The sequence below is a fragment of the Pseudoliparis swirei genome, chromosome 3 (assembly GCF_029220125.1).
Source record: "Pseudoliparis swirei isolate HS2019 ecotype Mariana Trench chromosome 3, NWPU_hadal_v1, whole genome shotgun sequence".
Taxonomy (NCBI): Eukaryota; Metazoa; Chordata; class Actinopteri; order Perciformes; family Liparidae; genus Pseudoliparis; species Pseudoliparis swirei.
The window spans coordinates 5577267-5603212 of record NC_079390.1 but is presented as its reverse complement, the minus strand read 5'-3'; the positions used below and the strand labels follow the sequence as shown (position 1 = coordinate 5603212).

General features: G+C 43.4%; 1 protein-coding gene across 1 annotated transcript in view; it reads left to right on the top strand.

The window, feature by feature from the left end:
- Positions 1–1064: 1064 nt before the first annotated feature.
- LOC130211581 (FRAS1-related extracellular matrix protein 2-like) overlaps positions 1065–25946 on the top strand; it is a 72018-nt gene continuing 47136 nt past the window's right edge. Inside the window, exons 1-3 of the mRNA XM_056442420.1 lie at positions 1065–6051; positions 8680–8769; positions 21639–21785. Of these exons, the coding sequence (XP_056298395.1) occupies positions 1074–6051; positions 8680–8769; positions 21639–21785 (5215 nt within the window). The 5' untranslated portion in view covers positions 1065–1073. The remainder of the gene's footprint in view (positions 6052–8679; positions 8770–21638; positions 21786–25946) is intronic.

Here is a 25946-nt window from a genome sequence, read left to right as displayed (position 1 = left end):
ATAAAGGGACTTTTAGATGCCCCTGAGCTATATTTTCTGAAGATGTAAAAAATAATAATCCTACAAATATTAATGAACATTGCAGCAGACTAGCCTGCTAGTTCACATAATATCTGTGTTAAAAAATGCTGTGTTTTGTTAAAATATATATATATATATATATATATATATCAGTTTTTGCAATATTAAAATTAGGTATTCAGTCCTTTACGTAATTAGTCAGATATGCCTCAGTCGTCAAAGCAGTCACACAACAAAGTTATTGGAGTCATTGAACTTTATTTTGATAGATAGTTAGATAGATATATAGATATAATGTATAGATAGATTGATGGATATATAGATATAGATATAGATAGGATGTATAGATAGATAGATATAATGTATAGGTAGATAGATAGATGGATATATATATATATACATAAAAAACAGAGAAAAACTTATTATATTTAAGACATTTTAATAATAAAGAAAATGAAAAAAATGAAAAGTGTATCTAAGTGTATATAAAGTATATACAGTGAAAGAGGTGGAAGGGTTGTTGATGTTGGAGAGTATTGAGAATATGTGCATGTCCACAGGTGACATGATTATGATCAGTGTTATGTCTCATGAGCAATACTGAACTAGGATCGTGTTTTAATCTCCATCTCAGCCGTCCCTCGGTCAGAGACTGGCAGGAGAAACTGTGTAATTCATCTCGTCTCCTTGTTCCCGCCCCTCCCCGTGTGAGTGACAGCTGCGCTGCCCATTGGCGACAGGGCTGAGGGAACCAGACCTCAAAAACCCCTCCAATAGGATCAGAGGTGGGCGGGGACACTTGTCCACAGGCTCTCTCAAGTGTCTGAAGTTAAAACTCCTGCGCGCTATTCTCGCGGAGCATGTCGAGGGTCCGGACGGCTCGACGCACGGGAGTCACCGCCGCGCACACATCCAGCTGACTACCCAGCACTTTGGGGGGATTTATACCTCACCGGAGAAAGAAAAATAAAGAAGACCGGAGCGCGTTCTTTCAACACCCACCTCACGCAGAGTGACTGTTATACGCGTGGGTTCGGATCACATCCTTCACTATGTTGTTCCGTGGACTTCTCCTGTGTTTCTCCTGTGTAACAGGTCTCGTTGTCGCGCAGCCCGACAGCTCTGGACTATTTTACGCGCTGCGTTCGGAACTGTCCGAGGACGCAATCTTGGTGGCCAACAGCGGAATACGCGTGCCTATCGGGCGGTCGGTGTTCATCGATCCCGTCAACGACTTGGTGATCCAAACGCAGCCGGGGGACCGCTGCAGCATCACGGTGCTGGATAACGACCCGCTGTCACAGAGACCGGGGCATCTCGCTCCCAAAAAGTTTCCGTGTGATTTCGGTCCCAATGATTTGACGTACGTGCACTACGGCTCGAGGAGTCCCGCTGAAGACCGAGTGAGGCTGCAGCTCAGGTATGACGCGCAAACCGAAACCGTTATTATCCCGTTCATGATGGAGGTTGAAGTAGTTTTTACGCAGCTAGAATTACTCACCAAAAACATGCCTCTCACTGTCCATCACCTGAAAGCGACCAGTAACCCCATTGACAGGAAGGTTTTAGAGTTCACTTATGACAGAGACTCAACTACATGTGAGGTCACGTCCCTGACCAGTGGCAGCCCACTGCCCAGGTACGGAAGGCTCATCGACGGGGGGAAACTTTCCAAAATGATGGACTGTGACGAATTCACGCGGGCGGACATCCGCTACCAGCACACATTCGACCGCAAGTCTCCCAACAGGGACTACGTCCCCATGGTCGTGGAGCTGCACGACAAGGAAGGCAACCGAGTGAAACGGGAGTATTTCCATCTCATGATTCGCATCAAAGCCGGGGAAGAAAACACCCCCCCCAAACCCAGCTTCGTGTCCATGATGATGATGGAGATCAGCCAGTTCGTCATGACCGCCCTGACGCCCGACATGCTCGCCGCCGAGGATGCCGAGTCGGACCCAGATGAGCTCATTTTCAACATCACCTCTCCTTTATCCTACGAGGAGGGCTACGTGGTCAGCACCGACGACAGGAACCTCCCGATCACGTCGTTCTACCAGCGAGACTTGCGCGACCTGAAGATCGCCTACCAGCCCCCCTCCCTGGACTCGGACACCGAGAGGATTTTCCAGCTGGAGTTTGAGGCGGTCGACACAGACGGGGCCGTCTCGGACCCCTTCGCGTTCATGATAGTCGTGAAGCCGATGAACTCTCTGGCCCCCGTGGTGACGCGTAACACGGGTCAGCTGCTGTACGAGGGGCAGTCTCGGCCTCTCTTCGGCGGCCGCAACTTGGAGATCGGCGACGAAGACGACCTGGACGCGGTCACCGTCACGGTGGTGGCCGGGCTGCGCCACGGCGACCTCGTGGTGCTGGGCTCTCGCGGGAAGCTGTTCACGCCGGCCGACCTCGCGACGGGGGTCGTCGTGTACCAGCACGACGGGAGCGACACGTACAGCGACAACATTGTCTTCAAGGTGTCGGATGGAAAAAACGACGTGGAATTCTTGTTCCCCATTACGATCGTTCCCACCGACGACGAGCCGCCGATTATTAACGCCAACACCGGCTTAGCGCTCTTCGAAAACCAGATGACGCCGATATCTCCCCTCATGCTCAGCGCGGCCGATATCGACTCCGAGGACTCGACTATAAAATTCGCCGTCGCCGCTCCCTTTTCCACCGTCGGCACCGTCCTCTTAAGACAGTCGGATGCCCCAGAGGACCCCTCCTCTTGGAGATTCAATGCTGAGGATGAAGTGTATGAGAAGGAGGTGACAGAGTGGCTTCAGAAGGATATCACTGATGGGAGGTTGTTTTACGGGCACACAGGCCCTCACAGCACCGATACCATCACGGATCATTTTGTGTTCACGGTCCGGGATGACAACGACCCCCCTAACGAGTCGGGAGAGAGTGCGTTTATAATCCACGTTTTACCCGTCGATGACCTCCCCCCTGAGCTGTTCCCTGGCACCACCCTGCAGATGACCGTTCAGGAGTTCAGGCTCACTCACTTGAACAAGGAAGTCCTGCGCTACACCGATCTGGACTCTGAGGACCGCGACCTCAAATACACAGTGATCCAGCCCCCGATGGATACGGACGAAAACAACCCCGTTGCGTTTGGTTCTTTGATTCTGACGGACAGCCCCGACACCGAAGTCACCGAGTTCACGCAAGCTCAAATTAACCACCATAAGATCTCCTACGGGCCCCCAGATGTTGAGCTGGGAATTACAGCCCACGTGGTGCAGTTTCGTTACACCGTCGAAGACACGGCTGGGAACGGCGTCGACGGAGCGTTCACTGTTTACCTCCAGCCCGTCAACAACAAACCCCCTCAGATCACAAACACGGGCTTCACGGTGTTTGAACGTGGAATGCACATCATCGGTATTGCCGAGCTCGACGCCACCGACCTCGATACAGAGAGCAAGCAGATTACCTTTACTCTGAGCCAGCCCGCTAAATACGGCCAGGTCCAAGTTGCATTCACTGATCTAGAGAAAAAAGGGCTTTTCAGACTGGAGGATATCTCAGCGGGGAAGACGTCATATCGTCACGGCGGGGAGGAGACGATGAGCGATGAATTTCAGCTGGATGTTAGCGACGGGTTTCATGTTGTCACCGTGACGGTCAAAGTTCACGTGACGCCCGTCGATGATGAAACTCCAACCGTCAATCTGCCTCCGGGAACAATCGGCTCGCATATGGATGTGCTGGAGAACGGAGCCACGGAAATCACGACGAACGTCATTCAAGGCCGCGATGACGACACGGATGACCTCCTGCTGACCTTTATCGTGGAAGATCCTCCAGTGAGGGGTGAAATATTAGTTAAAGGAGTGCCTGCTGCAATTTTTACGCAGGCTGATATTATTAATGGCGTGGTTGTGTATGCACACACCAGTGGGGAGATTGGTCTCTTCTCTGAGCAGGATGGCTTCAATTTGACTCTCACAGACATGTCCCACGATTGGACAGTGGGTGGAAACGAGGTCAACGGGGTCCACGTTCAAGTCACCATCCTTCCCGTTGACAGCCAGGCCCCTGAGGTCGGAGTTGGGATTCAATTCAGTGTCATTGAAGGGAAGAAAAACGCCATTGGCCCTCAGCACTTAAACGCTGATGATAATGACACTCCAACGGATGATATCCTTTGCACCATCATTGTCCAGCCCACTGCCGGCTATGTGGAAAATGTATCACCTGCTCCAGGCTCAGAAAAGTCCAGGTCAGGAACGGCTATCAGTGCTTTTACCATCAGAGACATCCGGGAGGGGAATATCCACTATGTGCAGAGCATTCACAAAGGGGTCGAGCCAGTGGAAGACAGGTTCACATTTAGGTGCTCTGATGGGATAAATTTCGCACGGAACCATTTCTTCCCAATTGTCATCATCCCATCGAATGATGAAAAGCCCGAGATTTATTTGAGGGACATGGTCGTGATGGAGGGAATGAACATTGTCATCGACACTCCGATTCTGAACGGGGCCGATGCCGACGTTCCGCCCGAGGAGCTGATGTTCATCATTTCCAAACCTCCCAAACACGGTGCTATTTTAAACCAGCTCTCCACAGGCTCCGTTTTGGTGACTAATTTCACTTTGGAGCAAATCAGAGAGGCGTCGACTATTATTTATGAGCATGATGACTCGGAGACCACGGAGGACAGCTTCGATGTCACTCTGACCGATGGAAAGTTCTCCGTGCAGAAAACAGCCGTGGTTCTGATCATTGCCGTCGACGACGAGACCCCCAGAATGCTCGTCAACGACGGCGTGGAGGTGGAAATCGGGGAGACCAAAGAGATCAACGGTAAAGTGCTCAAAGCGACGGATCTGGATTCAGATGACGCTTCGCTGACGTACATCCCTCGGTTCGGGCCGGGTCAGGGTGTCCTGCAGAGGAAATCCCCATCAGGGTCTCCGGAGAACATCACACTGGGCATGAACTTCACACAGGCTGACATCGATGCGGGGCTTATACTTTACACCCACAGCGGTCAGGAGGGCGTCCGAGACTTGGTTAAATTCGATGTCACAGATGGCATGAACCCACTAATTGATCGTTACTTCTACATCACGGTGGGCAGTATCGACACGGTGTTCCCCGATGTGGTCAGCAAAGGCGTGTCTCTGAGAGAAGGGGGCCGAGTGACATTGACCACAGATCTTCTCAGCACGACTGATCTCAACAGCCCCGATGAGCATTTAATCTTCACGGTCACAAGGGCCCCTGTCAGAGGTCACTTAGAGTGCACTGATGCTCCTGGGATGCCCGTTGCTGCTTTTACTCAGCTCCAGCTGGCCGGCAGTAAGATTTACTACATCCACACCTCGGACGATGAAGTCAAAATGGATAGTTTTGAATTTGAAGTCACCGACGGCTACAATCCTATTTTCAGAACCTTCCGAGTCTCCATCGTGGATGTGGATAATAAGAAACCTGTCGTTACTGTGAATAGTTTGGTCGTCACAGAAGGGCATATGAAGCTGATTACGCCGTTTGAGCTAACGGCAGAGGACCAGGACACGGCTGAGGGGCTGCTGAGATTCTCAGTCACCCAGCTGCCGGTTCACGGTAAACTTCTTTACAACCGGTCCACGCCCGTCTCCAGCTTCACCAAACAAGACCTCAACGAAAACCTCATCAGCTACAGACACGACGGAACGGAATCCTCGGAGGACTCCTTCTCCTTCACCGTCGCCGACGGCACGCACACGGACTTCTACGTGTTCCCAGACACCGTGTTCGAGACTCGGCGCCCTCAAACCATGAAGATCACCATCGTGGCCGTCGACGACGGCATCCCTCAGATGGTGGTGAATAAAGGTGCCCCCGCTTTAAGGATCTTGGCCACGGGCCACCTGGGGTTCCCCATCAGCTCCAAAGTGCTGCGAGCGGAGGACAGAGACAGCGGCCCGGCCGCCGTGACGTTCCGCATCGCCGGGCAGCCAAAACACGGCTACATCGTGAACCTGGCACACGGGAACAACTCCATCAACACATTTAGTCAAGGTAAACAAACACCCACCACTATTATTATGCATGACCTTTGCATGTGGATGTCATCGTCAGATGACAGCGTTTTTGTTAAGTACTGTTAAGTGGTTGAATTAAAAATTTTATCATTAGTTGTTGTCAACAAAATTACCTTAATGCTCATCCCACTCTCTAATATTCTGTTACAACAAATATTATATTAAGTTATTAAGCTAAACTACAGTAATGTAAATGTAAAAATGCCTCTTCCCACTCAAACATCTTTTATCAACTTATCATATTTGGCAAAAGGAAGCAGTTTTAAACTTACTTTTTTTTGTAATTTAATTTAGATAAATAATGATATTCCTAATATGTTGAAGTCAAAAAATCTCTGCAAACTTGTATGTTTTTCATGAATGTTTCACACAATTTTAATATATGGAGTAATAATTATTAATATATGTGACAAGTGCAGGCTTGGGGATTTCAATCGTTAATTTGTGGGCCTGGTTTTTAGATGCGACTTCCTCATCAAATCATAATTAGAAGACTAAAAGTTTGAGGCTGATGTTTGGCACAAATGTCTCGTAGACGGTTCGAGATGAATAATGTATTATTTCCGCATCACCGGGGAGATGTTCACATCTGATGTTCTCTACAGTGGTTTGTTAAAGAAAGCCAGGCAGGAGGAGAGGATCATGGGAAAAGGTCAGAGCGGATCTTGTAGTGAAGGGATGGCATTTAGTTGCGGAGCATTCAGGCGGTTTGGCCAGGTCACTCAGTACAAATTGAAACGGATTCATAGCAATTAGTCTTAAATATTCAAACAGAAAGCTTGAAAACTCTCAACATAATTTCACTTCCATAGAGAGCGAGATATGAACCGATCTGTCCATTCCTGCATGTGTGCCTGTCTGTGTATTGATGACACACACAGAATCAAGGCAACAATGCCGTTGATTGAGGGTTTTTTTTTAAAGCGACGCAATCAATGCGGTATTTCACGTCCCGCTGAGGCAATTATACAAACAAGTAAGGAAATTCACCTGCTTCTGCCTCAGCGTGGCAAAAAAAAACGCAGACTAGTGCTGAAGAAAGAGAGCGACACAAGTCGACACTTCAGACAGCCGCCAGCCTGTGCTCTTTGAAAAGGGAAAAAGAGGGGCGCAGATTAGACAAGAGTGCGGCGAGAAAGAAAAGGCAAAGGGGCAGGAGAGGGGGCAGAGGGAGCAAGCGACATGGACGAGAGTGCAGAGAGAGAGAGTGCAGAGAGAGAGAGTGCAAGAGAGAGAGAGCTCGTCAGGAGTCAGTCAGGTGAAAGAGACAATCCCTCGCTCTTTATTTACTCCTCCTATTTCCAGGGCACGTCCCGCGAGGCGTTCCTTTTTAAATATTTGATGAGCAACGCGCCCCCGGTTCACCGTGTCGACTTTACATCGGCAAAGGTCCTCGGGTTGAGGGCCGAGTCACAATACTCCAGAGGAGCCCCCTTCCTCTCGCCGCCTCTCCAGATCGATACTCGCTCATGTGAAGAAACAAACACTGCGACACTCTCACGGAAATTGTACATAAATGGTTGTTTAGATATATATTTTTTCATGTTATAGAGGCAGCAATGACAGGAAGCCACCTCAGAGGTTCTAGAGGCATCCAAGCCAGAGTCAGGGGTTTATACTTTTATGAACCTCCTTCCGCTGACATCTATTATTGAAGGACAGGGTTGGCAGAGGCCAAGCCCTTTCACATTCTAGATGATTTTTCTTTTCTCCCCGCACTGTAATAGACGTTTCTGGAGAGCGGTGGAAAAAACAGGCACGCAGAAACCCTGTAATTCAAGAAGCTCGGAGAAAAACCCCAGCTGTGGAAGTGTACAATAGTAATCCCTCCTCCTAGTAAACATTCTTACCCCCGTCTGTCATTAAGGAGCCATTGTCACCTGGTTTTCTGGGCTGTTGACACAGAGCTGACAGGTTCGGGATTTAAACGTTTTTTTCTTGTTGGTTTAGCTTGAGCAGTCTCGGATGTGAGGTTACGGCCTTATCGTGCTGGATTACGGATGCGTGACTTTCAGAAAGCGTTCCCCTGTAGAAACGTGTTCGTGCCGAGTGCCGATAAGGAAGAGAATCGGTGCGATGCGGGAGACCCGCTGTTACCGTCGCTGATACGGTGTTGAAGCAGGACCGCTTCCATCTTTGAATAATTATTCGACAGAGAGTGTTTGAACAAACCAGAAAGCCGTCATACAACTTCAAAGTGTGTTTGAGGCTATTTCTGTGCAGCCAGCATGACACTTTAATTTATTTATTTTTTTAATCTTAAAATGCTAATTGTTTCATGAATATACGTTTTTAATCTTGACAAGGGCACAGCTCCTATATAATAATAATAATATCAAAATATACAATTTATAATTTAGCCATCACCTTGTGATTATTCAAGTAAGGTTAAACTTTTTCATCATGCATCATTAACACAACACTAGCCATTGGTGTGTTTTTAATTACATCAAACATATTTGTTGTTGTTTGCTTTGTTTTCCTGAGTTGGTTTTGATGTTGACAGGAGTTTATCATATTTGCATGAATTTAATTGTTGGTGCTATTTGCAGCCCTGATTAATAAACCCGTTATATCACTCCTAACTGTTCCTTTCCCGTTCCAGCTGATATTGACGACCTGAACATCTGCTACGTGTTACGGAAGGAGGAAAATGCTACTTCTGATCTCTTCCATTTCTCCGTTGAGGATAAGGGTAAGATTTATTTTTTATCTTTTTTAAATTGTTTTTTTGGGGTTCATGAGCCGAAAAGATCCTGAATGTGTCACCAAATGACATTTAAACAACAATGTTGACTCAAATACAAATTGGCTCGGATGAAGATCAAACCAAGTCAATTAAATTCAGTTTATTTTGTACAGGCCAATATCACAAATTCCAAATTTGCCTCAGAGGAATTTACAATCTGTAAACATACGACATCTCTGACCTTTGACCTCACATTGGATCAGGAAAAACTCCCAAGAAATAGAAGAAAAAAAACTTTCACGGAGAAGAAAAAAAAAATGGGTATGGTATTGTCTCTCTCACCTTAAGACTCATCCCTCCGGGTGGATATGTGGCTCTCCTCTTCCCTCCGAGTTTTCTACTCCAGATATCAGGGTCCAGAGATTCACACTATTCTAGCTCATGGGGATTTTAATTTGGTAGTTGTGGGTCATAATATCGATGCCCTTTTGTCTGTGACCGTACGCCACAAGTGATGCTCCATCCTCAACTTAACGACGAGGCTCAGAGCCTCATCAGAGATAGGAAAAGGAATTTCCGAGGTGCCGAGATTAGCGCGCGTCTCTTCCACAGCTTTCTGATTGAATGCGACTGCCTGTGTAATTTGTGAATTCAGGAGATATGTCAAGCTGCATTACAGTATATTGAACCCAGGCTGATTTCCCAGGGCGGACTTTGTCAGCATAGAGACAATCTTAACCGACATGTATTGAGAATACGAGCTAAACCCATTACATATCGCAGAATAAATGAAAGAAGCACTGAGTTGTTCAGTCTAAACAATGCTTATGTCAATATTTCAAGTGGCTGCCTCCAGACACTCTCGTACTTAAAGCCGAGAGCACTTTCAGTTTTGAAAAACGCTCTTTAATTTGGATGTGCCACATCCTCTTGTGTTTTTGAGATGAACATTATGAACATGAAATTGCCTCTTTTACATTCTGAACATTTCATTCTATATTATAGATATGTATAGGCATTAAATTAGAGTCCATTAACTGAGGCAGCAGTTCATTAAGCAGTCAGCAGCTGGGAGTCTCGTTTTAGGGCGTTTCTGCCGAGTGAAGGAGCTCCTAAAGAGCTGGTTGCATTTGTCTGAGATCAAAAGCTATAAATAAGGAAAAGCATTAACGTTTAGGAGAGTACACTCTAAATGAAGAACTGATGGAGACACATACAAGAGTGGAAGAGCATGGAAGTTTCCATCCTTTTAAAGCTAATTTTTTCATTGCTTCCTGATGTTTTTTTGTCCTTGTGGTGGCTGCTGTAACCAATATTAGGAATTATTATATCTCCACAGAAAGGTAAAGCAATGAATGGCATTACAAGTCATACAAATATCTAGATTTCAGATGAAAGAAATGTAATACCCACCATTTATTTTTCTTTTCATAAAGCCTTTGCGGCGCCGCCACCACAAGTCCACGTTATTATTTCTGCGTTAAAGCAGTCAGATCACACGAGGTTACGGGTGTTCTTGTTATTGCCTGCTGCTCATTTCCTTTCTTATTTTTCTAATTTGTACCGTGGCGCTCACCCTACATTTTTTGTTCATCTCCACCGCGATCTTATTGTACGTGTGCAAATGTCAGCCTGATTCCACGTGTAAAGATTACACATTTAATAATACACCACCCACTTCTTTGAGCGGCCCTCCCTTTTTAATATAAAGTAAAAAAAGAAGAGGTGGACTCGTGCCCGACTATAAATAGCACTTGTTTATGTCGAGAATGCACATGTTTATTTACTTCCTTCAAAATCAAATATGATGGTTTAACCTCATATTATTGAGGTATTTGAATTGAACAGACTTTAAAGAGATTCACAATTCACAATGGATATATACACTACATGTGTGGTTTTAGAATGTAACTTTTACATCATAGATAACTTTAGTTGATTATCTCCTCCAAGTTTAAAACCAATGCCGTAACCATCAACCTCCAAAAATTGACATCCACAGTGCACAAGAAGAATACCATGTATTGCGCAATGTTTGGCTAAAAAACTCAAACTAAATAGTTTTGTGATATAGCCTTGCACTTTTCATCCCGTGTTGTTAATGGACTTTGGAGGAAGTGCTAATGTGTAGACGAGTAACGGTTCCTTTATGCTCATTCAAGGAGAAACGTTGACTAATTGATCGTCCCTGCTTATGTATGTAGTATTTTTCTATGCTGTTGGCTTGAATATAAAGGCCTGTGGCATTTAAAAGAGTTCTGAGCTCTGTAATTGACGTACTTGAGTTTAAATAATCAATCTATAGGTTTACTGGATGCACTTGGTGTCAGGTTCTAGTGACGGGGTGAGGCTCAGGCGCAGAGACAGGCTGGACTCAATATGAATAACAACCAAAAAAAGCACTCTTTAATGAGGTAAAACAGTTTACAAAAAACAAGGTCCAAAAGGGGCAGGCAGAGAATCCAGGTTCAGGGCAGGCAGGGTCAAACAGGCAGAACCAGGAACACTGACAGGACGATGGGAAAAAGACAGAACTAGAGACGACAATCCGACAGCAGACAAGGGAAAGACTGACACAATATATAGGGGGGGAAACACAGGTGTACGACATCAGACAGTAACGAGACAAGAGTGGCTGAGGGCAGGTGCAGGGAATTAAACAATCAAGACAGAGAAGACACAGAGGAGACATAGGAGACACGGAACACAGGAGAAACAGAACAGGGTGTTACACTTGGGCATCCTATTCCGAGAGGGTTGTGCCTCTTATTCCAGATAAAACCATATTAACATCAAGGCAACACGAGGGCGATTCACAGCAAGTACAACAAAGTGAAAAGTATTCTTCTCAGTTTTATCCTCCCTTTTTAAAATCCCGCCAAATCAACTCCTCCGTGTCCACACGCCTTTATTTTACAGGAAGTGAGCATTACGCGAAACATTATATTCATGTAAACAGGTACACTAATCCAGATGTGCATTGGGGGTAGAAGCTCACGCACATAATCCCTCACAATGCATGCACAGCAGAGCACAGAGGAGTAGCTGTAGGCTAAGGGCCGGTGGGGCTTCCAGCACAAAGAGGCGTTTGATATTTCAAAGCCCAGGCAGCATTGTGGGTAATGAGAGCCCCGGGCGTCTGAGCTGGGCAGAGCTCCGAGGCAGCCGCTGGTAATTACGTGGCCCTATTACAGGCTCATCTACAGGGGAGGAGTGGCAGGAAGAACCTTCTGTCACAGGTTAAAACCCGCTGGGAGCACCGTAGTTAACGGTAATGGGCTGCAACATGGCTGCTTTCCCAGGCTTTTTATTGGGAAATTGACAGTTATAATGGAGTAAAACAAGAAAAATGACAATGGAGAAGATTGAAAAGAATCATGTAAAAGAAAATGCTAAAAGTTGATCTCAGACTAATGATTATTTCTACTAGTGATTGGTCTGCCAATTTTTTTCTCTCTGTAAAACTGGCAACATGTTTTATCAAAAAAACCTACATATACTAACATAAATAAAACAAACGAAGAAGAGCGAATCCTCAATCCTCACATTTGAGAAGCTACGACTTGCCGATCACTTTCAGTCAATTGACTGATCGAATAATAATCTATTCGTTCAGTTCATTGGAATTTACAAGAGCACACATTGTCTCACTTCACTCGAGCAGTGCAGAGAGTTTGCATCTTTATTTTCCACATTTTTGAGATATCTATCACAGAAGTGGTGCACAGCTGGATTCCACTGAGGGGGTGAATGTTATGTTTATATCTGACAGCACCCAGCTTCTTAAAATACAAAGACATTGTTTGTCATTTTTATTTAGTTACACTTCAATACAGAAAGATGTTTTCGGAGAAGGCTGAATAAGACCTGCATATTTAGTCTCTCTGCTCATCCAGGATGTTTCTCCTCCCACTACAAACAAGTTGATGGTTACAATAGAATCCTTTCATTAAGCGTCGGAAAAACACGAGGGCAGAGGGCAAAACTGCCCCTAAGAAATATAATGTTGCCCCTGATCTCACGAGAAGACGGGCAAAAAATGCCCCCATAATTTCAATAATTTAATAGCATTTTGTTTGTTCTTTGTTGTGTGTGTCTTATATCTGTGTTACCTGTACTAGGTAGGTACACACACAAAAATCAATAAATATCATTTTTAATTATAAAAAAAAGAAATCAGTTATAATTGTTAACAGTTGTTTAAAAAATTTAATAACAATAAATAACCACAAATAAATTAGAATAACATTGAATATGATTGTCTGTTTTTTGTTGAACGAATCTAAGAAAACACTTTGAATCTGTAGACTACTGCCTAATAGACTTATTATTGCCATTTTATGACAATTGCTCATATACTGTAAGCTTAAATAAGTATATTTATTATTTTTGAACAACGGTTAAATGTTATTTCACAAGTTTCAAAAAGTGCCCCCAATTTCTTTTTAAATGCCCCTGGAGGTCAGTCAGTGGGGGCAAGAACTGCCCCCTAAAGAATATGTACATTTCCTACCCTGCTTTCATCCCATCTTCACCCCTCTTGCACGATAGCAACCATGAACTACCGCTGCTTTTATACAATATGTCCCCGAACACATCACCTGCAGCCTCTCTATCCCCATCGTGTCCATACGGGTTCCATAACGCATTGAATATCCTTCGATTTTAACAAATATCTCTTGAATATGACAAAACACAAAAGACACTGCAAAGGCGCGGGTTCTTCATGATCCGTTTGGTTTGTGCGTGGTGTGTGATTGGGTGTGGATCTGTGTGACCTCTCTTTTAAAGGCCCCGTGCTTCCCTCTTCTCTTGAACGATAAGCGCGGCGAATTATTTATAAAGCATTCAGCAGTCGATTTTTCAAATGGCTCCTATAATGGCTTTCAAACTCTTTAAACTCCATCGTCGAAGAGACGACAGATTTTGATTACGTCTTGGCAAAGAAGTTAAAAGTCATCCATAACATTCTGAATGTAAATGGGATAATCCCGTTTCACGTTGCAGGAGTTCTTGGAATTTTTGAAATTGAAAAAAAGCTATATTCTTTCATTTTTTTCCACGTGCAATTATTTTTTCCAATCCTCTTTAATAATACGTCTCACCTGCTTTTGAAGGTGATATATAAAAGATCCTTTCAAAAAAAATCAATTACAGGCTTAAACTGACTGTCGCCGTGGCCACAAATTGAGGTTAATCCATTTTGTGTTGTCAACATGTTCAGCAAAGTTTACAGATCAGGACCACACACACACACACACACTAACACGTCGGCTGGCTTGAGGAGAGGATGTTTTCTTTATCTGTCTGCATTCAGGAATTTACTGTCACTCACTTCTCCGAGGACCAACCTCGCGGTTACATCTCGTCGCACGTGGCTCATTCAGTCTTTTACTCCCATGTTCATGATATATTTCGTTCTCGTCTCACCGCCTATCGGCGAGTCCTCTTCTCCGCCTCGAGCTACACTCTTAATATTTGCCCTCCTATCTTCGCTGAGCGTAATCTCAAAGTATGCGGTGGGTTTATTGCGTCTCGGGCATCAGAATTGGGTTTCGCTGTCACGTCCTCGCTGTCTTTTCCTGCCGTCTGCGCCCGCCCGCCGTGTTGGCGTGTCAGCGCCGGTGCTGACGGATCTCTCTGTTGTAGGATTACAGCAACCTCCGCAGTTGCGAATGTCAGTTGCGATGATCCGCATCTAATTAGAGCGATGGAGATGAGTGTGAGACTTGTTTAAGAGACTTTTTATTTTTCCATCATGTTAATCATCTTTGATTTTGCATCTCTCGATGCTCGACAGCTGACGCTCCATGTGTAAACACACGAGCGTGACCAAACACCCTAATCTCAAGAGTAAACAAAAAAGCCAGATCATTTATTTTAGCAACGGAAATGTTCTGATTTACATTTTGTCTTGACTCTTTATCTTCGGAGTACGTTTTTGTCATAAAATTGTCAGCATGTCTTTTTCTATACAAAATTCATATAAACTCTCCATCACTGTTCTTTGGCCATCTTGTTTTCCTGGTGTATGATTTTAGATGGATCTCAACCTTTTAACCCTCCTGTTACCTTTACATTCACTCACATATTTTACCCTCGGGGTCAATTTGACCCCAGCAATTAAAACCTCCAGAAAATTATTAGAATTAATATTGTTTCCCAAGTTTAAGTGTGAGGTACTTTATGTTTGTTTGTTGACTACCTAAATAGCCCTTTAAATATATAAAAAAGTTGATATTTCTTATATGTTTGACACAGTGAAAAACAGCCTGGGGTCAAATTGACCCCAAAGAACACCGACATTAAACATTGAATGGGGTCAAATTGACCCTAAATGTAACAGGAGGGTTAATGTGTAATTAAATCATATGAAAATGTAAAGTGAGATTTTATTAGCATTTTTCTGTTCACATTGTCATTAAAAAAAAATACAGTTAAAGTATATATCAACATTTTCTGGCAAAATAAAATGTTGTTTTAATGAGGGAAATGAGTGGGGGGGAGGGGGGAGGGGAAGTGGGAAGGAGAATCTATTACAGATATTTCAGTTTGTAGCTTTTTTTAATCTCTGTGCTCAGACACAGTCGACTCTCAAGAGAGCCGGCAACCATCCCGAGATGCATTAAACTCATTCCTCTATTAAATATTATATTAGTGGCACGGGGAGACTTGCTGGAGTGATCGGCGCGCTGGAGTTCTGTGATGAGCACAAAAATATCCTGCAGGAGACATTTCATCACACACTCGGCACACACGGAGACATGCGGGCGTTTACGCACCGAAACAGGCGTACGACGACACACTCGTCTGCAGACGCACAGCTCAAGGCTCCACCCTTTCTCGGTCCCCGAAGCCTTCTTCCTTTCGGCGATGCCCAGGGTCGTATACGGCTGTCTTTGTAGACATCAGTAAAAAAAATTAAAAAACTCACGCTTATTAAGAGTACCACAAAAACTTCAAAGGAGTGAGGATCCTCTGCCCCAGAAGTCAGTTTCCTATGGTTTCATGTGCCAGGGTCGCTTCAGGTGTTTCTGCAGCGCAGTCATGCCTCACCACTATGGAGTGGAGGGAGGAAAACATGACTCTGTTGCATGCAACTTTTATCTCTTTAACCCTCCTGTTGCCTTAGGGTCAATTTGACCCCATTCAATGTTTAACCCTCCTGTTACCTTTAGGGTCAATTTGATCCCATTCAATGTTTAACCCTCCTGTTACCTTTACATTTACTAACATATTTTACCCTCTGGGTCAATTTGACCCCAGCAATTAAAACCTCCAGAAAATTATTAGAATTAATATTGTTTCCCAAGTTTAAGTGTGAGGTACTTTATGTTTGTTTGTTGACTACCTAAATAGCCCTTTAAATATTTTAAAAAGTTGATATTTCTTATATGTTTGACACAGTGAAAAACAGCCTGGGGTCAAATTGACCCGAAAGAACACCGACATTAAACATTGAATGGGGTCAAATTGACCCAAAGGTAACAGGAGGGTTAAGGATGGTTGATGGGTGGGGGGGGGGGTAATGAAGGTGCCCTTCACTTCCTGTGTTGCCCAAAGGCACACCACGCAGAGACACCATTACATATGCTGCGTCCGATTCGTCCTTCCCTTTAGTTTATGTTGACGTCCTGAGATGTGATTGGTCAAGACGTCTGCGACTAGTTGGAAATAATGAGTTCATCGCCAGTCCGACGGTTGAACTGCTCACGATCCCGCTAAGTTAGCAGCGGAGAAAGCTCACGAGCGTTGGCTTCAGCTTGACCTCGAGTTGAGCGGCATTTTAAATACTCGTGTGTGTGTGTGCGCCCAGGGCCGTGAATTCCTGGTCAGCCTACCGATATATCTGGCCACGCCTCGGGAGATTTCCACTATCATGCCGATTTGCCTTGGAGCAAAGAAAAGTGCAAATGTACTGGATACACACATGTAATACACACGGGCACAGACGATGTATCAGGGTGCTGCTGAAAGACCTGTAAGATGACCAGTCAGACAGACACACACACACACACACACACACACACACACACACACACTTAACAGGGTTCGTACGGTCACCTGGAAAAGTCATGGAATTTGAAAATGGTTATTTCCAGGCCTGGACATGTCCCGGGGGGAATGAAAATCTCAAAAATATTCTTGCATTTATGATGAGTTTTAAATAATATATATGCTTTAAAAAAAATGACGGTCCAAACTTTTTTCTCATACTCAGCGCGTATTTTTCACGCTGCAAGTGAACGCACCTTAACCGAAAATAACTATTGTCTTTCATTCATTTGTGTCATTTATGGTTATATACTGTATGCTTTGAAATTCTCATTGTTAGTTTAATTGCTAAATGTTCTCACTTTTTTATGTACACTCCAAGATTTCAAAAAAAGTGTTTTGTTATGGAAATGTGGTTTTACAGTTTGGAATTTGTAAATGGTTATTTCCAGGCCTGGATGGAAAAGTCCTGGGGGAAAAAATCCCCCAAATCATGGAAATCTGTTATATTCATATTCGTGCATTTATGCTGAGTTTAAAATCATGAATATGCTTTTTAAAAGAATGACACTCAAAATATATGCCGGCATACACTCTCATACTCTGCAAGTGAACGCACCTTAACCGAAAATACATAAATGTTTATTCCCATTTATTTGTGTCATTTAAGGTTACATACTGTTTGCTTTCAAATCCTCATTGTTAGTTTAAACACTAAATTCTCTCACTTTTTCATGTCCACACCGAGATTTCCAAAACATTTTTGGTCATGTAAATTGGTTTAAAGTCCTGGAAATCCATTTCTCAAAACGTGTATGACCCCTGCTTAAGGCACAGCTGAGTGCTGAACCCATCACAGTGTGTGTGTGGTCCTCTTTGCAAGCCTCCCGACGTTTTGTACACATCGGTCAGAAAGAACTAAAAGGTATTGAAACATCCTGAGGTAGGATATTTGTATTCTGTCAAGCGTCGCAATTTAACCGGAGAGGTCCTCCTGTCAGATGGATGATGCGTGGGCTGCTATTACTACAAAAAAGTACCGCTGGTAGTCTATTTCAGCTCCGAGGGTGTTGCAGCGCTTCACGTGCTTCTCGCTTTGTGAAAAAGGAAAATCGCTGCCAACCGAACGAAGAGCAGATTTTGCGATTACTTCCCAGTCCCCGTGCTTCTCTAAAGTGTGTCATGGTTCGAGAGATCGTCGGGTTTGTTGGTTGCCAGTTGCGCCGGGAGATGATGGGGGACCCGGGATTCAAAGGAGCACAGAAGAAGGCGGATGGATACGTAACGGTGAGGGAAGGGCCGCTCCGCCGGCAGCAGAATACATGTAGTGAGCAGCAGACGGCATCGCCTCACTGTCAAACACTTCCTTTGATTTTGGATCTGAAGTCTCAGACATGCAAATCAGCACACACACACACACACACAATAAAAGTCAAGACAGCGCTGTTTTTTAAAGACCGTAGCTAAGAGCTTGATCTCATGTGTTTGGAATAAAAAGATAGTCAGTAAATATATCTATTTTTGTATTTTTCATTATCTGGGAGGATGTTTCTAATCTAAATGACACGGCTGTTACTCATGCATTAGTCCATTAGAGAGGCGACCTTCACTCCACACCTCACTAGTGCACTCACACACAGTTTTTTTTCACACATCCCCACAAGATGTGAATGATATCCCACCTTTTATGTGTGTGTGTGTGTGTGTGTGTGTGTGTGTGTGTGTGTGTGTGTGTGTGTGTGTGTGTGTGTGTGTGTGTGTGTGTGTGTGTGTGTGTGTGTGTGTGTGTGTGTGTGTGTGTGTGTGTGTGTGTGTGTGTGTGTGTGTGTGTGTGTGTGTGTGTGTGTGTGTGTGTGTGTGTTGGCTATACACATTCACTGCGTGGCTGTGACGCATGTAACATACAGTACAGCATACGGCATAAAATTAGTCATAACATTTAGCTCACACTCCACTTAGTGACATGCAGTAACCTTCACGACATATCAGTGGCCCTAATGGTGATGGTTATGTGCGAAGAAGAAACTTAAGTGGTGCTTACAGTGGGCATCATTATCCATATCATTATTATATGAACATTTTGTTCCAGTTGGTTTGTTTCCATTTTAATCTTCAGCGCTCAATATCACCGATGTTCAGATATCTCTTTTTTCTTATTTAACTCAGATCATTAATTCCACTGACAGATTCTGCTTTACAAAAATAACTTTACAACTTAAGTTTGACTTTAATATTAATATTTTATTTCCTGACTCTTAATCAGATCCTCCTCTGTTGCTCTCCTGAAGGTTTCTTCCCTTTTTTTCCCCCTGAAGGGTTATTTGGGAGTTTTTCCTGGTCCGATGTGAGGTTTTGGGACAGGGATGTCGATGTGTACAGATTGTAAAGCACTCCGAGACAAATTTGTAATTTGTGAAATTGGGCTTTACAAATAAACTGAATTGAATTGAATTGAATAATCTGAAGTGTGAGCTTGTCGTCTTGTGTCTCTCGGCACATTCAGAGCAGATTATCAGGTGCACGATATGAAAGGGTCAGGAGCAAATGTTGTGTTCTCGTTTTGAACAAATAATTGTACCTTATATCTGCTTTTAGGGGGTCAAGGATCGACATATTATTTTAAGCAAGAAAAGTTGTGGGTTACTGTGGAAGAAGTACTTCGTCTTTTTTGCTCTAACATCTTTTATTATTCCATAACAATAGTATCATTCATTTAGAGTTGTGTTTCTGGCCCCCTAAAGGAATAACCGATACTCATTCCCTCATAGCTCTCATAGATCTGGATGTTGAGCTCACTCCTTGATTGATCAAGTTTACTACTAATTGGTCCTCTACCTGTCATTGCTGAAAGAGAGAATTTAGATGATGCAAAGTTCATGTTCACTTCCAATACTGAATATATATGATAACATGCCTTTTTATAATTTAACCCTTTATTGTTATAACATATAATTGTCAGTTAGTATACTATCAAGTAGTTCCTACATCCCAGACCAGCATAAACACTGTAGCATCAAAGTTTTTCTGTTGTTGCAGATTTCTCAGTGCCCTGATCCTTGAAATGTTATCTGCAGAAACTATGCTCCCTAATTGGTTCTAAAAAAAAACAGGGTGTTGTGTTGAGTTTTTTTGTCAGGAAAGCCTTTGAAAAAGGGTTTTAACGGGAATCTAGCTCTATTGAAGATGATTTCAAAGCTCTTTTTTTGTATTGTCAGTCTTTTATTCTTTAGACAGGCTGGAGGAATGAGACAATCTGAAGCCCTCTGACTCGGATCCTCACTGTCTTTGCAGTGAGAGGTCACACCGGAGGACTGTTACACACACACACACATGCAGAAACACAGACACGCGAAGGTCTCAGGCAGCTCATGCTGCATTCATCATCATCTGGTAGGGGGTGTTTCTAATCTAAATGACACGGCTGTTACCCCAGCTTCAGTCCATTAGAGAGGCGACCTCATGAAGGATTCACTATCACACTCACACACTTTAACATTTGTTTCACACAACCCCACAAGCTATGATATTCCACCTTTATGTGTGTGTGCGTGCTCGCATGCAAGTGTGTGTGCAATTTAGTAATAGCAACCACTAAGTGGAGCCTGAACTTGGCCTCCAGGCTTTTTGGAGGATACATGAGCTCTGAATATATTCGCTGTCTCCTCAACTCGGCGTGTTGTAGCTACGTCTGCCAAGCCAGAAAGTGTTACACTTTTAACCTCTGCTGTGTTTTTTAGCACCATGTCGGCATGTTCGAGCTGTATTCTAACAGTGGGCTGAACCTGTGTACTTAAGGATTTGGAGGATATCATCTCCACGATTTTATGGTGATATTTTATTGATCGGGATACGGTAATACTATTTTAAATACGCAGGATTAGAAACAGGATTACCACCTTTTGTTTTGCACAATGAGGTTTGAACAAGGATGCTGCTTGGCGGCCATGTATGACCTCTGTGATGATGGAGGGGAAGTGCTTTGCTGTGTGTTTTTAACTGCTCCAGTGTTTTTTTAGAAGCATAAAGGACTTGAAAGAACAAACGGCTTTTAAATTGTCCTCAATAGAACTAAATGAGATTTCCTTTCTAACCTACATATTACGTTTGCGCAAACAGTCCTCTACCTCTGCATTTTCTTCTGCCAGTAAAATACACACACACACACTCTCACACTCAGACATTTAGTATAGCACTCACAGGAATGCCATGCATACTTAGTCATTGTTTACCACCATACAAAAGCAGAGAAAAAAGATCCCTCCTTTCCTCCTTCACTTCTTTTATTCTACTTTTACAATGCCGTCTCATTATGTTCTTTGAGTTATTTTCGAACTCCTTCCTTTCACCTGCAGGTGGGTGAATTAGCCTCACAAAGACGCATCCTTCCCGTCCGCTTGTTGAAGTAGCAGCGATTGTGTAAGCTCGGTGGGCACTAACACGGCCGTTTGCAACACTGATTGTCTGCCGTGCATCAAATGTGCACGAGCAAGACGAAGACTCTGTTTAATTTGAATTTAATTGTAGAGCACAGGACACGGTATAGAACGGTAGAATTTTATATTGTTCTTTTTTCAAGAATCAAAAAATAGTCTGCGGCAGATGTCTTGGGAACATTTCGAGGGCACGTATATAAAAATAATGCATTACAGTTTTACAGTAATTGCCACAGAATATTGAACTCAGTTGGTAGTAAAATGAGCACTTACAGAGACGGTATATTCATTCTTGCAAAGGGTTGTTGAAGAAGACACACATTTTGTCAATCTAGGTAGGTAAGAGAGACTTTTGTTTTTTCTAAATGAAATAGCAGAAAACAAAAAAATAGGATATTTTTTTTACGATCAAGAGCAACAAGCATGTATTTATGTGTTTTTGTCCAGGTGGGAACACGCTGAAGGGAAAGCAGTTCCGTCTGGACTGGTCCTGGATCTCTCTGGAGAAAGAGTACTACGTGGTGGACGAGGAGGACACGTTCCTGGAGGTGGTACTCAGACGGAGAGGCTACCTGGGAGAAACGTCTTTCATCGGTCAGTCTCTTTGTATTTCTCTCGTTCTCTGATTCTCTGATCAAAGAGCACATGTTTTATTAGCCAGGCCGGCGAGTTGGCTCTGAGGCCATCTGTCCGCCACTTTGGTCCAGACTGAAATATAACTATCGACAACTGCTCGATGTATTGCTACAGAATTGGGTTCAGATATTTATGTTCCCCAGGTGATGCATCCTAAATACTTTAACGATCCCAGCGACACCCTAAAGTTGACGTTTAAAGTTTTGAGTTAGCCGTCTCGACAACAATTGGATGAATTGCCTTTTAAAAACACAATTGTTCGGATTTGTTGATGCTCTGAGTTTTTATTAAGCACCATCATCACGTCAACGTTTTAAATAATCCGGCATTTGGTTATTGGACCAGATACTAACGACTAAACCAATGACATTCCCATCAACCCCAGCTGTGCTTTTTCGCTAAGTTGCTAACGTTAGCATGCTAATGTTGGTATTTAGCTCAAAGTCCAGTTGAGCCTTTTATAGCCTCACAGAGCTGTTAGCGTGACTGCAGCCTCTTAGTTATGTTTCTTTCTTTCAGATTGACAATATTAGATACTAGTGACTAAACCAATGACATTCCCATCAGCCCGAGCCGTACTCTTTCGCTAAGTTGCAAATGTTAGCATGCTGACGTTGGTATTTAGCTCAAAGTGCAGTTTGGCCTTCTATGGCCTCACAGAGCTGTCAGCGTGCCTGCAGCCTCTTAGTCATGTTTCTTTTTTTATTTGATTGACAATCTATAATGCTTTTCCTTTTCTGGAGCAGCCATTTAAAGTTTTCTTTGATTTTCATTCGGCTACTTTTAATATAATTTTTATGTCAGTTCTATATCCCTCTCTCTCTCTGTGCGTGTAAAAAAAAACAAGTGCACAGAAACTAAGGTCAACATGGAAATAGCACAACCTAAACCCTGTTGTTATACTGTTTTACTTGTCTGATAGGGGATAGTGTACATAGTGTTGTGATTTGCAGTCACATGGCAAAATCCACCTCATCGTTCACGTGGATTTCTGCTCTCACACACACACACACACACACACAGACCAAAGATAATCCCTGAAACCTAAAAGCAATTGCAATGATTCCTTTCAACACACCAGATTTATCCTCTAAGCCAAAGTCATTTTATTTGGCCTTGAGCCATTTTAAAGTTTGCAGTCATAATGTTATATTATGAGTTTGGGGAAGCCAGATGAGATTGATGTAAGGTCAATGTGATGCCATGTAACTTAGTTTGACCAACTCGTACAAGAAAAATATGTTTGATACAAGAGTGTTCCAACAGACATGAATTCATTGATTTTCAAAGTTCAGCTTTATTTGACCCGGCTGGGCAAGTGGTTTGTGAGGGCGTGAGAAATCAATTAATGCGAGGCTGTATCAAGAAGTAATAGGAATGCATTGCATAGAGCAGGTTGATGCAATGAAATACACACAGACAACTCTGACGGCATGAATGAACTGGTGAGAATACTGGAGTTAGATCAAGTCATTGATGAAGTAACATCACTGACATCATTAGTGTCACGATTAACAGAATAGTCACCCCATCATCTCCTTGTTCTCACGTGAAGAGAAGCTGTGGATATAAATGCATGTTGGTCTGTTTTATATGCGCTTAGTTCAGCGGTGCACCGCCTGACATTTATACTGGCACAACTGTTATCGGTCGGCTGGTTTGACTCTTCACAATGGTATTTAAAGTAGAAGTAATAATTAGGCTACTTTATTATTTTATTCCCTCCCGCTTACACCAGTTAATTGTTGGTTGTAGCAACTGCATTTGGCAGATGGGAGGCGAAGCAAGCCAACGTCTTTGTGAAGCTGCTTCATGTACTCTTGGTGGATTTGTTAAGTCAGGGCCTACTCAACTCGACTCTTTCTTTAAGGGTTTTTGGGAAATGAGTTCCCTAATACCTTGATAGACCTTCTTTTTTTGGTAGCACCTCGGTTGAGGTCCAAAGCGAGCTGAGCCAAGAGGGTAAAGTTAAAACACTGCGGACCAGTGACTGTCCTTAAAGGATCGTCACTGGTGCAACAGACATCCCACACCAACCCACCATTTTTAATTAGCCAAACTAACGTCGATAACGGCCGCCGTCATTTTCATTCACTTGACCCAGATTCCAAAGAAAACGGCAGGCCCCGAAAACTACGCAGATCTTCCTCTTTTGGGTGGCTGATGAAAGGGTTTAGCGAGTGTCGCGTTGAAGATGAGGCTCTGCAGTTTCACACAGTGTTGCTACGGCATTGAGCTGAGAATCCTGGAATCCTGGAAATGACACCAACAGGGATTTGAGTCAAGTTGAGTCAAGCATTGAAATTGAGATATTAGTGAACGGTTGACTTTGTGTAAAGAAAATCTAAATTCGACCTGTTTCGCCCTTAAATTTGAGCTCATCATCGATCTGCAGTGGATGTCCTTCTGCTTTTCTTCGCGTATGAATGACTTCTATAGCCTCTTGACTGTATTTAAAATGATCGAGACGCTTCACACGATTTTTCAGACGATTGACGATAAGTGAATCATCGGTAAACTTAAAGTGAGCATTGGGCCGGCTGCAGCACTCATCACCGTACAAAAAAAGAGAGTGGGTAGAGAAGCTTCTCTGCTTTTAATAAGCTTTTTGACCAGCAGATGTCGGGGGATTTAATGTAAAAAAACAACAACAACAGCCCACCATGTTTTTGTGCTTATGTCTGAGTGTTTGCGTGGATTTGTCACGCTGCAGCTCGTAAGCAGCTTTTACTCTCTCCCACCCCTCAGCACCATCACTGTGATCCCTTTTAATCATCAGGTCAGGGGTTAGCGTCACAGTGCAGCAGTTTATGTTTTTTTTGCATATCTACCTGTGTATAAGCTGCTGTGTGTGTGTGTGGGTGTGTGTAAATGTGAATGTATCTCTTGGGCGCACATGAAAGCTTTCATTCTGACTCTGATCTCTTTGCACAGTTGGTGTGTGAGCACCTGGTTATCTCTGACCACACACACACATTTGCTTTCAAGACGTCTTTTTGAATGGACGACTAGATTGCATGTAGACGCGGCGCTAAAATGCATCAATGTGATTTCCTTCTCGGCCGACGTGGCAACAACATGTTGAACTTGAACTACACGCAGGAAGATCAAAGAGAGGGAATATTTCAAAGTGGATCTTGCGCAACAGCACCAAACCAAAGTCACCCCGACACGAGTATTTTAAAGGGAATGTGTAAGTTTGGCTTGCACGTATACACCTCGATGTATTTTTGCGTCTATATGCTCAGCGTGGATCTGTTCAGACACTGATGATGAAATACAGTCTAGTTTAGGGGCAACATCGAATGAGAAACAGAAACCTGATCGAAGCCTAATAACTCTCATCGATTTCAATTTGCTGGGCCGGTGTACAGAAGAATGGAGCGAATGAACCGATAACAGAGTAGCGACACACTTGAGGTGGACACAATAACAGGAACACCATTCAACACAATACACTGCGCGCCCCAGTTATAGTAGCTTTGATTGATGTTTTGTGTCAATTTAAGTCATTATTAGTTTTGGTTGCTGCAAAGCAAATATCTCATGAAGAGACGGTGTTGTTGAGGCTCTACTTGTGTTCCTCTTTGCTCATTTAACTTTCATGACTTATTGATTTTCGATTTTTCTCCTCAACACATTGCATAATTTAGCGATGTCCGTGAAGGACGCTTCACTGGCCTTGTTTTGCTTTTTATATCATTGATTGTGAGTTTACTATTAAAGACAAAAACTTCTGTGCTGATGGTTCTCACTTATGTCATAGCTCTCACTTTTGTCATTGCTTTTGTAATTTTTGATTGAAATGTGATGGGCGAAGAAACAGAAACAGAATTTAATTTTGACACAGGTCGGTAACGTTTAAGAGAATCAAAGTGGCAAAGATAACTTTTAAAAATAACATGTGTTTTCATTGTCATGAGACACAAATTAATATGTCACCACTGAAAAATGCCAAAAAAGAAAACTTCTCTCAACAAAATGTTGCTTAAGATGCAGTGCAGTCAGAAAGCATGGCGATTGAGACATATTACTTTCCAGTCCATTGGATTAAAAATTAAATAATGACTATGAGACCATTTTAAAAGCCACATATGAACTGCTAAAACAAGTAGATGG